Consider the following 12,721-nt stretch of genomic DNA (forward strand, 5'->3'; position numbering starts at 1 on the left):
CTGTTGCTGCCAAGGTGGGATCTAAATGCCCGTAACCAGATAATTAGCACAGGTTTCTGGGTGTCCAGCATCATCATCATTAGGATGCAGTACCTTATTAAATTCCTCAATTATTCTCTGACACATTTGTCATTTAGATATTTTTCCATTGTTATGTGACTTTTAAAATAATTTTATTCATGGGATTTGGGCATTGCTGGTTGGACCAGCATTTATTGTCGATCCCTAGTCACTGCTGAAAAGGGGGTGTTGAGCTGTCAAGTTCCAAATAGTAATACCCAAATTCTCAAAATGGATTACACATTTAACCAGTAGGAAAGTCAGACTAATCCACATAAGGTTTTGCTTAGGCCCAATTCTGCTCCCAACACTTTAGGATGTATCTAGAAGTTTGTTAGAGATTGGAGAGGGGATTTATTGAAAGGTTGGGTTGGTAAGTATGGTGTAGTTTTGAAGCGAAGGAAACTGAGGTGAGATTTGATAGAAGGTGAACAATATTACAACAATTGCAGATAAGGTAGACCGGCAATATCTTTTCCCATCAGCTGTTTCTACTAAGGACCGGGGAATACAGATTTAAAATCAAGAGATCCAGGATGAAGAATCTGCTGTCCATGAGAATGGTGGGTGTGGAACAATTATTTTAAGAGGAAATTAGATGTCCATTTGCAGGAAATAAACTTGCAGGGCTATAGAATTGAGTTGGGGAGTGGGAGAGACTGGATTGTTCCATGGGCAATTAGCAGAAAAGTCAATGGGCTGCATGGCCTTTGTGGTGCAAATTACTCTGCAAAATGGCTCAATTGACATGGAAGGTATTGGTTTACTCTATAAATTGAATATGTATTGCTTTGTTGTGTGGAGAATAGTGACTACGCAGTTCAGTTGTGTGGACATTTGCATTAAGTTCTGTACCACCAAAAGAAATAGACTTGTATTTATTTAGCATCTCCCAATGGGCATTGCAGCCAATGAAGTATTTTTGCCCTGTAACTACTGTTTTAGGGAATGTGGCAGCTCATATGTGCACATAAACAGTAATGCAATGATGAGAATATAAACTGAGGGATCAATCTTGGCTAGGGTGGTATTTTTTCTGCTTTTCTTCAAAATATGCTATGGGATCTTTTACATCCACTTGAGGAAGCAGAGAAAGCCTCTAATGTAACATTCCATCTGAAAGATAGTACGTCAACTTTGCACCACTTTGTCAGCACTGCATGGGACGGTCAGCCTGGAATCAGTGCTCTTGTGTCTGGAGTGGGACTGGAACCCATAACTTTGACTCAAGAGTCCCACCAGGTACAATTTTTTTGCAAATGAGTCAATTACATGCACGATTTTCAGCAGAGACATTGTGAGTTACCTTTCATTGTAGATAGGGAATTGTAGGTGCACATACATCGGTGAAATAATGCTGAAAATCTTGGTATTTTAATTTATGGTCATTGAATTGGTTGCTCCTTCTAAAGTCATTCTCACATCTCTGTTGCTCATCTGGGAACTCTTTTAACTCAGAAGACTGAATGTTTATGCTCCAGTCCTGGATCTGAACACAAGATAAATCTAATAATTTGCTCTGCATTGCTGGGAATGGCACTTCTCAGATGAGATGCTATGCTCAGATGGATATTTAAAAACATAAGGCGCACTCGTTTGAAGAAGAGCGGGTGGGGGGGGGGGAAAGTCCTGTTATCTTAGCCAATCTTTATCCCTTGAACAACATTGGTTGATTAGAGTTTATCTTATTAGCCATGATGATCTTGAACGGAGGACTAAACTCGATGGGCTGAATGGCTTACTTCTGCCTATGGTTTTGTTATAAAATCCGTGATAGGGGTGCACGGTGGCTCACTTCTGCCTCACTGCACCAGGGACATGGGTTTGGTTCCAGGCTTAGGCGACTGTCAGCATGGAGTTTGCATGTTCTCCCCATATTGACGTGGGCTTCCTCTGGGTGAATTGGCCATGGGAAATGTAGGCGTACCGAATATGGTAGGGGCCTGGGTCTGGGTGGGATGCACCTGGTATGGACTCAATGGGCCGAATGACCTGGTTCCACACTCCAGGGATTCAACGATACTGTGAGTTATCCCATTTCTATCTGCAGGAGTGTGCTATGTGCAAAGTGACATTTCAAAAATATTTCATTCGCTGTACCGTGTAATAGGGAGAAGGCCGACGTTGTAAACGAGGCCTGAAGAAATGCGAGATTTTTCTAATTATCCTCGTCCATGGGAAGCTTCGCGTTATGAATTTTACACAGAATACGGAGTAAGGGCTGATTTGTTTGCAGAATTTTCCAAGAAGGTCTGGGGACGGTTAGTTGTATTTTGCAATAAAGACCAGCCTGCGAATAAGGCAGACTTTGCAAATAATGTTGAGGAGGTGTGCGTGCGTGTGTGTGTAATTGCATGTTTGTCAGAGGAGCGACAAATGCGCAATTTCCGAGGGCGTCCCCGTCTCTGGGATTGGAGTTCAGCGCCGCTCCGCTCTAGGTCTTCGTCTTTAGACGTTTCCCGTGCGATGTCAGCGGCAGCTCGACTGAAAATTCTTCAACAACATCTCACCTCCGGGCTCGTATCCTTTTAAACTCAATAGGACGCATTATGGGGGGAGGCGAACCAAAATTCCTCCCCCGCCCCCCTCCCCCTTCTCCATGTCCTTTCCGCTGCAATCTACTGGGGAACAGTCCTGTGGCAAGGCTAGCGGCGGAGTCCCCGGCGGCCACACAAATGCAGAGGGGGAAGCCTGGCTCGGTGGAATGTCACCGAGCGATATGTTGGGACTTTTCAACCCGTTTAAATTTTTTTTTGAAAATCATTTCCAAGCGCCAATCCTTTCGAGGTCTTCAAAAACAATTCGCATTTAAACGAGAGACAAGATGCACAGACAGAAAATTCCCCCTCAGCAATTAATAACCAAGCTTCGATTTGAAATCTTGCCTTGGTAAAGTACCGTAGGAAGTTCTAAAGCATCTTACAGCCCATGCATCCTTCTGAAGTGAAAGCATTGTTGTAACGTGATACGTTTGCAACAGCTTGTAAAGGTGGCTCAGTGGTTAGCACTGCAGCTTTCACAGCGCCAGGGACCTGGGTTCGATTCCGGCCTCGGGCGACTGTGTGGAGTTTGCACATTCTCCCCGTGTCCGCCTGGGTTTGCTTCGGCTTCCTCCCACAGCCCAAAGATGTGCAGGCTAGGTGGATTGGCCATGCTAAATTGCCCATAGTGTTCAGGGGTGTGGGTTATAGGGGGATGGGTCTGGGTGGGATGCTGCAAGGGGTGGTGTGGACTTGTTGGGCCGAAGGGCCTGTTTCCACACTGTAGGGAATCTAATCTAACAGTTTAGTCTTTAATTTGTTAATAGTATGTGGGATTGGGCCGAAGGGCCTGTTTCCACACTGTAGGGAATCTAATCTAACAGTTTAGTCTTTAATTTGTTAATAGTATGTGGGATAGGCCAGTATTTATTTTATTACAAATTTGGTACTTCAGTTGAAATTTCACCATCAGGATTCAAACCAGTTTCCTCAAAGTGTTTACCTGCGGTTTTAAATTACTATTCCGGTGACATCGTGGCTATGCCTCCACGTCTGTCCGATAACATTTGTTTTTGTGATGTTTACTGAGGGTTAGCTTGACCTGGAGACTGGTGATTGCTCCCCTGCATTCCTTCAACATCGTGTGATGGGGGTTTTCTTCTGAGCCTACCTGACAGAGGACAGTCTGGGCATCTCTTCTGAAAGGCTTCCCCTGTATCATTGCAGTACTCCCTGGGTACTACATCAGACTGTCAGCCCAAATCCTGGAGTGGGACTTGAGCCCATAACCTCTTGACTCATACAAGAGGGTGCTACAGACCAACTGAGTGAAGAAGGGGCTAGGCCTGAAACGCCAGCTTTCCTGCTGCTATGACACTGCTTGGCCTGCTGTGTTCATGCAGCTCTACACCTTGTTATCTTGGGTTAATGAACTTCAGTCAGTCTGTTGTCTTTGTCAGTATTAATGAGACCTTGCTGCCTGTAAATTAGCTGCTGTTACCTCTATTCCAACAGTTCAGAAGTACTTCATTAACTGTAAAGTGCTTTGGGACATCCTTGAGACCTGAAACTTTATAAATGTTCACCTGCTTTTCAAAGAGTTTAAGCTGAAACTGCAAATCTGATTACACAACAGTTGGCTACTTTTTCTTAGCTCTCACTGTGACCCAGCAAACATCCAAATAAAAAAACCTCATGACAGAGTGACACAGCACAGGAGAAGGTTCTGTGCCCATCAAGTCTTATGCTGGCTGTTTGAAGGGATTATCCAGGAAGCACCATCATCTTCTCCTTTCCTCTGCTCCTTAACAGATTTTCACCTTGAACTGTCATATTTGCTTTGAAAGATTGTGCCCTTACTGTCAGCACTGCATTAAAAATAAATTTACACCCAGAAATGGTCACTTTTTATTCGCCTAAAATGCCAAAAATACACACACAACATGCAGGGTCCATTCACAAAAGCTGATGTTACCTCCCTTTATCCATCTTTCAGATAGCCGTTCCCACCTCTGGAGAAATCAATCCAAATGCTCATCCTAGAAGACTCTGGTAAGTAATGAGCCAAGTCTTGCTGAGTTAATAATGACATGTTAGCAGTGCACTGCAGCAATTGCAGGTGTTTAGCAGAGATGCTCTAAATCGCTAGTCTCCTGAATCTGCCTCTGTCAATTTCCATTCCTCTGCTATTCACCTTCACAAGTTGTATCTCAGCCTGAGCCATTGTAGGAGCTTTCTGGATTTGCACATTAAAAAACACGGTGGGTCAGTGCTTAGCACTGCAGCCTCACAGCGCCAGGGACCCAGGTTCGATTTGTGCATCGGGCGACTGTCTGTGTGGAGTTTGCACATTCTCCCCGTGTCTGCATGTGTTTCCTCCGGGTGCTCCAGTTTCCTCCCACAGTCCAAAGATGTGCAGGCTAGGTGGATTGGCCATGCTAAATTGCCCATAGTGTTAACGGTTGTGTGGGTTATAGGGGGATGGGTCTGGGTGGGATGCTTCAAGGGGTGGTGTGGACTTGTTGGGCTGAAGGGCCTGTTTCCACACTGTAGGGAATCTAATCATTCACAACACTTAGGCCGGTGGTGAGCTGCCTCCTTGAACCACGGTAGTCCATTTGGCGAGGTAGACCCACGTTGGCATTTGGGAGGGATTTCCAGTGTGTTCACCTAACGACACTGAGGGAAAGGTGATATATTTCCGCATCAGGATAGTGGGTGCCTTGAAGGGAAATTAGCATCATCCACTTGCCCAAATACTGCCTGATCCTCATTGGCACATCGAGCAATATAGATTTTAAGTTAGCCAAAAGAAAGCAGTGTGATGTAGAAATTCACACTTCAATGAATTTTTAAAAAAATAGAAAATGCCAAAGAATCATGATTGGAAGAGTGACAGCCAACAATGCATTGTGGGAATTAGGCATGGGAAAGTCGTCAACACAGCAATCTGGGAAATCTGGATGGGAGGTGAGTGGGTGAATAGAGTAGAGTATCTTTTATTTGTCACATGCACTTGAATGAGTACAGTGAAAAGTTTGTAATGTTGTATCTCAGCGTCATCTTAGGTGCAGATACTTTAAAGAACAAAAACAGAAGTTGCTGGAAAAGCTCAGCAGGTCTGGCAGCATCTGTGAAGAGAAATCAGAGTTAACGTTTCAGGTCCGGTGACCCTTCCTCAGAATTCAAGGGTCTCAGGACCTGAAACGTTAAATCTGTTTCTTCCTCCACAGATGCTGCCAGACCTGCTGAGCTTTTCCAGCAACTTCTGTTTTTGTTCCTGATTTACAGCATCTGCAGCTGTTTCAGTTTTATTACAGATACTCTTAAGTATTGTTACAGAATTGAAATAGTAAACAAAAATAGACTAGTTTGGGAATAGAGAGTTTAAAAAGCCCAGAATGAAAATAAAAAGTATCTTTAAAGTGCTCAATTTATAGTCCCTTCTTGTGACTCTGTGCTAGCTGGGTTTCAGAACACGAAGCCTCGTTGCCGCCTTGCGTTAGCCTCTGGCCTAGACTCACCTCCGTGACTCGTCCATGTCAACACCACCACCTCCACTCCCCCTGGCTGGCCTGAGCTCGCTCTGAGTGACAGTGCTCTAATTAGTGCACAGTTCAACTAATAGTCACTGAAAGACATTTGATTTCAAAGGCTGTTTCCGTTATTCAGGTGTATTTCTCCAGGCACTGTACTTTGCATTTTCTGCAGTAATGTTATCAATCTTCACAATTTTAAACAAAAGTAATACTGAATCTGGAATTAAGTGCTGCTGTTTTAAATTCACGATGATTAAACTACCAGATAGTTAAATCTCTCCAAGAAACATAGAAAATAGGTGCAGGAGGAGGCCATTCGGCCCTTCAATCATGGCTGAACATGCAATCTCAGCATCCTGTTCCCACTTTCCCCCTATATCCCTTGTTCCCTTTCGCCTAAAGGGCCACATCCAGCTCTCTGTTGAATATGCCTAATGACCTGGCCCCAACAGCTTCCTGTGGGAGAGAATTCCACAGGCTCACAACTCTCTGAGTGAATATAATCCTTCCTCATCTCTGTTCTGAATGGTGTACCCCATTCTCTCCTGATTCACAAAAGTTTCTTTAAGGAAAGAAATCTGTTTCCCTGACCCAGCCTGACTTGCACTTGTTTCCAGGTACACAAAAATGTGGTTGCTTTTTACCTGTGCTCTGAGATGGCCGGGCTAGTTATTCAGATATATCAGACCCCTGTAGAATATCCACTGTCTGTGCACCACCTTGTCAGCAGCTAGTCAGGAAAGCAGCTTGCCATCACTGTCAAAGTTAATTAGAGATCGACAGCCCACCCCCAACGATGCTCACATCCCAAGAACATTTATTTCAGAAATTGAAACAAACAGTTATGGTTTCTGGATGATCTCAGTAGGCACAAAATTGAGCATTTCAATGCAGGAAATGTCTGATGAGAGCTGCAAAGTGTTTTAGACCCTCTGTTTACCGTAATAAATATCTAGTAATATTTGTTCTTATTTAATGATTAATTGGTGTGATTTACAACATGGTCTTGAGCTTTGGTCTGTTGTTATATGGGTTTTAGAGTCCCATCAGCCTGCTCCTGGCCTCCCTCCCTTCAATCATTTCCTAATCATATACTTATCCAAATGTCTTTTAAATTCTGTAATCCACCATTTTCTCGGGGAAGTCATTCCATACTCAAACCACCCTCTTGTGTGAAAAATTCACCCCCCCATGCCTTTTTTAAATCTCTCTCCTCTCACCTCAAAAATGTGCCCCCAATCTTGAAATCGTCCATCCTAGGGAAAAGACACCCACCAGTATCTGTGCCCCGCATTATTTCATAAACTTCCATCAGGTCACCTATAAATCTCCTAAGCTCCAGTGAAAAAAGTCCCAGCCTATCCAGCTTCTCCCTATAACTCAAACTACCATTACCTGGCTATGTCCAAGAAAGAAAAGTGTGTTTAATGAGAACAGATTGAAATCTTCTGAGTAATCTCCTGCTACAGTCACAGAATTATTACAAAGCCCAGAAGGAGGCCATTCAGCTTATGTGTGCCTGCAGTAACTCTGAACATTTGGATCTGGTGCAAAATTTGTGTCTTTTCCCTGTAACCCTGCAAATTAGATAATTATTTAAATAGAAACAATACCCTGTTGAATGCCTTAGTTGACTCCACTTCTGTTGCATTTCCGAGCAGCGCATTCCATGCTCTGACTACTTGATGTGTGAAGGCATTTTTTTTTCTCCACTCACATTGCTTCTTTTGCAAACCATTTTAAATCTGCACTCCCTGGTTCTTGATCCTTTACGACCAGGATTAGTTTCTCCCTGTCAGTACTGTGCTGAGTTTTGAAAACTTCAATCGGATCTTCTCCTCGCCAGATCCCACCATTCCAATCTGCACTCCAAACTGAAACAATGCCCTCTGTTTTTTAATGTAACCTGAAGAAGCTGGTGGAACTGCCAATAAAGGGGTGTCACATTTGTGGCTGAGTTTTGACCTAATTGAGTATTATAGAGGAAGAAAATGATTGAGAAATTTTACAGGATGTGTTGAGCAATGTAATGAGGGACTGTGCTAACTGAGTGAATGGTGAGTGGGAGATTTACCAGAGTTCCCAGCAACACATTGAATTAACATGCCAAGGTGTTGAACTGATTCTTGGGAATACAATTCCTGCTGTTGGTCAGCTTGCTGCTCAATTTGACTTTTTTTTAAAAATGGCATTTAACAACAAAAATTTCACCTACATTTTTGTTTAGATTAGATTCCCTACAGTGTGGAAACAGGCCTTTTGGCCCAACAAGTCCACACCGCCCCTTGGAGCATCCCACCCAGACCAATTCCCCTATAACCCACACACCCCTGAACACTACGAGCAATTTAGAATGGCCGATCCACCTAGCCTGCACATCTTTGGGCTGTGGGAGGAAACCCACGCAGACACGGGGAGAATGTGCAAACTCCACACTGACAGTCCCCTGACACTGGAATTGAACCTGGGTCTTTGGAGCCGTGAGGCTGCAGTGCAAATCACTGAGCCACCGTGCCACCCCTTACATTTTCTTTGAGAAATCCTGAATGGTCATATGAATATCTCTCTGTCATTTAACCCTTTAAGCTTTTTAAGTTTTATATCTTTGGGTCAAATGAGACTATCTTGGGCTGCTGCTGTTTGAGAACTCTTATGCTTGCATCAGTTGTTTACTGCTTGTTTTAAGATAGTTTGATTGCCCCATAGTATCTACAGGATAAGAGTGTTCAACATCAAGCTATGGACGCCAACATAAAACATCGTGTTCATTTTGTGTTCCAAAACTACATTGCATTCAGTCTCATTATTTTAAATTATCTTTTTGTATCAAGCTACACTTTGGAAAACAGAGTTCTGACCCCTGAGCAGAGACTGTTTTATGAAGAAAATGGATTCCTTCTTATTAAGAAGCTGGTGTCTGATGAGAATATTGAACTCTTCAGGTGAGCTCTTACATCTTGAGAACGAAAGCTGACGTTTATGTTGAACCTCATCACATCCTAAAAACATCCCAAAGCTTTTCACTTTCACTTCCCTCAGTACAATAACAGTACTATGATCCAGTCAGATCTTAGAGTGAAACCTGGCCTTGATAGATCCTGAGATAACACGGTGTGGAGCTGGATGAACACAGCAGGCCAAGCAGCGTCAGAGGAGCAGGAAAGTTGACATTTCGGTTCAATACCCTTAGATCCTAAATTCTACTTTGCAGGCTTTTACTGTGGTGGCTAGTCGCTGAACATATTCAGAAGAGTTGCCAGTGTTCTTTGACAAAAAAAAACACAATTTATTGCACAACAGGAAGTAACAGACAAAGGTAGAAATATGAAAATTTAGATTTTCACAAACAGCAAGACATAAGATGTAAAGTCAGAAGTGGGCTATTTGGTCCAATGAGTCTGCTCTGCCATTCAATGAGATCATTGCTGATCTGATAATCCTTAACACCATTCTCCTGCGTTAACCCCATAACCTTTGATTCCCTTAGTGATTAAAAATCTGTCACTGCCTTGAATATAGTTAACAACCCAGCCTCTGTGTTTGAGAAGTCTATGGATTTACTTCCCTCTGAGAGAAAACAAAGTTTTGCAACATTAACTGAAGAAATGTTTAAACTTTTTTGAGGGACAACAATAATTTTGGTTCAGTTCAGAATCAGGTTTCAATTCAGAAGGACAGTTTTAAACAGACAGAAGGATGTGGCTTTATTGTGTGGCGAAGTTTCCGAGCTATGAGACTTTCTGTAGAGATTCTGAAACTATCAGAAGCAAAAGCAAAAGCAAAAGCAAAAAACAAACAAACAAAAACAGCACTGGAAAGAAGTCTGTAAACCATCAAAATTGGAAACACAGTCAGGTAAGTCAGAAGTTAATGAGTAGTTAAAACAAGGAGCAACACTGCACCGTGACTAAATATCTGTAAAGGATATTCCTGGGAAAAGACTGAAATTGCAATTGTTCTCCTAGTCATTTAACTTAAGCCACATGCCTTATTTGAAATGATGTCCTTAGTTCACTGTTCCAAATGACTTTCTGACTTGTGGGGATTAAGCATAGAAGTGAAGTTACACATCATCATTACCGCCACTTTAAAGTCTAAATTCCCAAATAATAATATTGCAAACAGTAAGAGGCAAATCCCATTAGAAATGAAAACAGATTGAAAATTGAGGATAAAAACTGAAAGAATTGTAAATACTGTAAATTAGAGCAAGAACAGAAATTGCTGTAAAAGCTCAGCAAGTCTGGCAGCATATATGGAGAGAAATCAGAATTAACATTTTAGGTGGAGTAACCCTTCCTCAGAACTGATGGAAGCTAGGAAAAGAGATAATGGGAACTGCAGATGCTGGAGAATCCAAGATAACAAACTTAGAGAGCTGAAGGGTCCAGACCCGAAACGTCAGCTTTTGTGCTCCTTTGATGCTGCTTGGCCTGCCGTGTTCATCCATCTCTACACCTTGTTATCTCTTATGTATGACAACAAGGCCTGGTTGTGGGGCTTGGGGTAAGGACATGGGAGGGCTCAAGGCCTAAAGTTATTCGACTCGATATTGAGTGTGGAAGGGGTGCAGGGTCCCCAAGTGGAAAATGAGGCATGAAAACAGAAATTGCTCGAAAAGCTCAGCAGGTCTGTGGCAGCATCCGTGAAGAAAAGATTGAAGTTAACGTTTCAGGTCTGGAGACCCTTTCTTCAGAGCCGTAAAATGAGGTGCTGTCTTGCAGCTTGCCCTAAGTTTCGCTGGAGGGCTGCAGCAGGCCTGAGACACAGATGTTGGCCAGGGAGCAAGGTGCAAGTTGAAGTGGCAAAAATTGAGGATGAGTATTGACAGTAAAGATACCGAAAAAGCATTTCTTTCAAGTATTTCGATGGACAGGCAAATTTACCCTTTCTGTAGAAATAGCCTGAGATAATAGAAATGGTGGCATTCCTAGAAATGCTATAAAAACACACAGTTAAAACTAACATTGGTTCAACAAATGAAATGATAGTCATCCCAGATCTATAGTCAAGAATTGTGGAGCAGTGACGGTCATTATATTGGAAGTCATTACACAGGGGACAGGCACCTGTTGAATAGGATCAAATCTCTGTGGAACTCATATTCAGCCGAAAGGACTAACACAGACATATGTATCTATAAATCCATTTGTCTTCCATTCCACCTAAAATGAAATGGATTTGATTTTTCAGGAGTAAACTGAAGACTAACAATACTAACTACTAATTATTACCGTGATTTATGACCTGAGTAAATGTTAATTTTTTGTAATAAAGATGCACAATTTTCTTTACAGAGAAGAGTTTGAGAGGATCTGCCGGAGGACAGTTGAGGTTCCGGGATTAACGATAATGAGAGATGTATCCATTTCTAAAACGGAATACATTCCAGATCAACAAGCTACTTCTAAGATCCAAAGTTTTGAGAACAATGAAACCATGTTTAAATACTGTTGCTTGCCAGAGGTGAGAGATACAAATTGAGGACTGAGTACAAAGGCTGTGTTTAATTCATGTAAAGGAAGGTGACCCATGGATAGAAATATATCCGGCAGTTTTCTGGAATTTGCTGGTTGAGAGTGTGGGGAAGGTGGATTCAATGGCTTTCAGAAGCAGAAGTTCTTGAATTGGATTATTACTTGAAGGGAAAAAGCATGGTATGTCTATGGGAATAGAAGGGCTTTGGTGGTGCAGTAGAAGTGACTTACTTTTGAGTCGGGGGCCTGGGTTCAAGTCTCACCTGTTGCAGATGGTGTAATAACATCTGGAGTTTAATTTGGATAAATGTGAGATTTTGCGTTTTTGATAAAAATGATTCACTGTTTAAATAATTAAAAGGCTCCTCACACAGCACATTCCAAACCCATAACCTCTTCCATCTAGAAAAATAAGGTTAGGACTTATACCATATGACATAGGAGTGGAAGTAAGGCCATTCAGCCCATCGAGTCCACTCCGCCATTTAAATCATGGCTGATGGGCATTTCAACTCCACTTCCCTGCACTCTCCCCGCAGCCGTTGATTCCTTCTGAGATCAAGAATTTAACAATGTCTGCCCTGAAGACATTTAATGTCCCGGCCTCCACTGCGCTCTGTGGCAATGAATTCCACAGGCCCACCACTCTCTGGCTGAAGAAATATCGTCTCATTTCAGTTTTAAATTTACCCCCTCTAATTCTAAGGCTGTGCCCACGGGTCCTAGTCTCCCTGCCTAACGGAAACAACTTCCCAGCGTCCACCCTTTCGAAGCCATACATTATCTTGTATGTTTCTTCTGGATCTCCTCAACGTTCTAAACTCTAATGAGTACAATCCCAGGATCCTCAGCCATTCATCGTACGTTAAACCTACCTTTCCAGGGATCATCCGTGTGAATCTCTGCTGGACACGCTGCAGGGCTAGTATGTCCTTCCTGAGGTGTGGGGCCCAAAATTGGACACAGTATTCTAAATGGGGCCTAACTAGAGCTTTATAAAGCCTCAGAAGCACATCGCTGCTTTTATATTCCAACCCTCTTGAGATAAGCGACAACATTACATTTGCTTTCTTAATCATGGACTCTACCTGCAAGTTAACTTTTAGAGAATCCTGGACCAACACTCCCAGACCCCTTTGTACTTCTGCTTTATGAATTTTCTCAC

General features: G+C 42.7%; 1 protein-coding gene across 2 annotated transcripts in view; it reads left to right on the plus strand.

The window, feature by feature from the left end:
* The first annotated feature begins 2,421 nt into the window (after window positions 1-2,421).
* Window positions 2,422-12,721, plus strand: part of phyh (phytanoyl-CoA 2-hydroxylase) — a 41,916-nt gene continuing 31,616 nt past the window's right edge. Inside the window, exons 1-4 of one of the 2 annotated variants that reach the window (XM_048554368.2) lie at window positions 2,422-2,580; window positions 4,537-4,592; window positions 8,911-9,021; window positions 11,377-11,545. In XM_048554368.2, coding sequence (XP_048410325.2) covers window positions 2,437-2,580; window positions 4,537-4,592; window positions 8,911-9,021; window positions 11,377-11,545 — 480 coding nt within the window. In that variant the 5' untranslated portion in view covers window positions 2,422-2,436. The remainder of the gene's footprint in view (window positions 2,581-4,536; window positions 4,593-8,910; window positions 9,022-11,376; window positions 11,546-12,721) is intronic. The other variant, XM_048554369.2, reaches the window with a different exon arrangement.

This window comes from Stegostoma tigrinum, chromosome 25 (assembly GCF_030684315.1).
Source record: "Stegostoma tigrinum isolate sSteTig4 chromosome 25, sSteTig4.hap1, whole genome shotgun sequence".
Taxonomy (NCBI): Eukaryota; Metazoa; Chordata; class Chondrichthyes; order Orectolobiformes; family Stegostomatidae; genus Stegostoma; species Stegostoma tigrinum.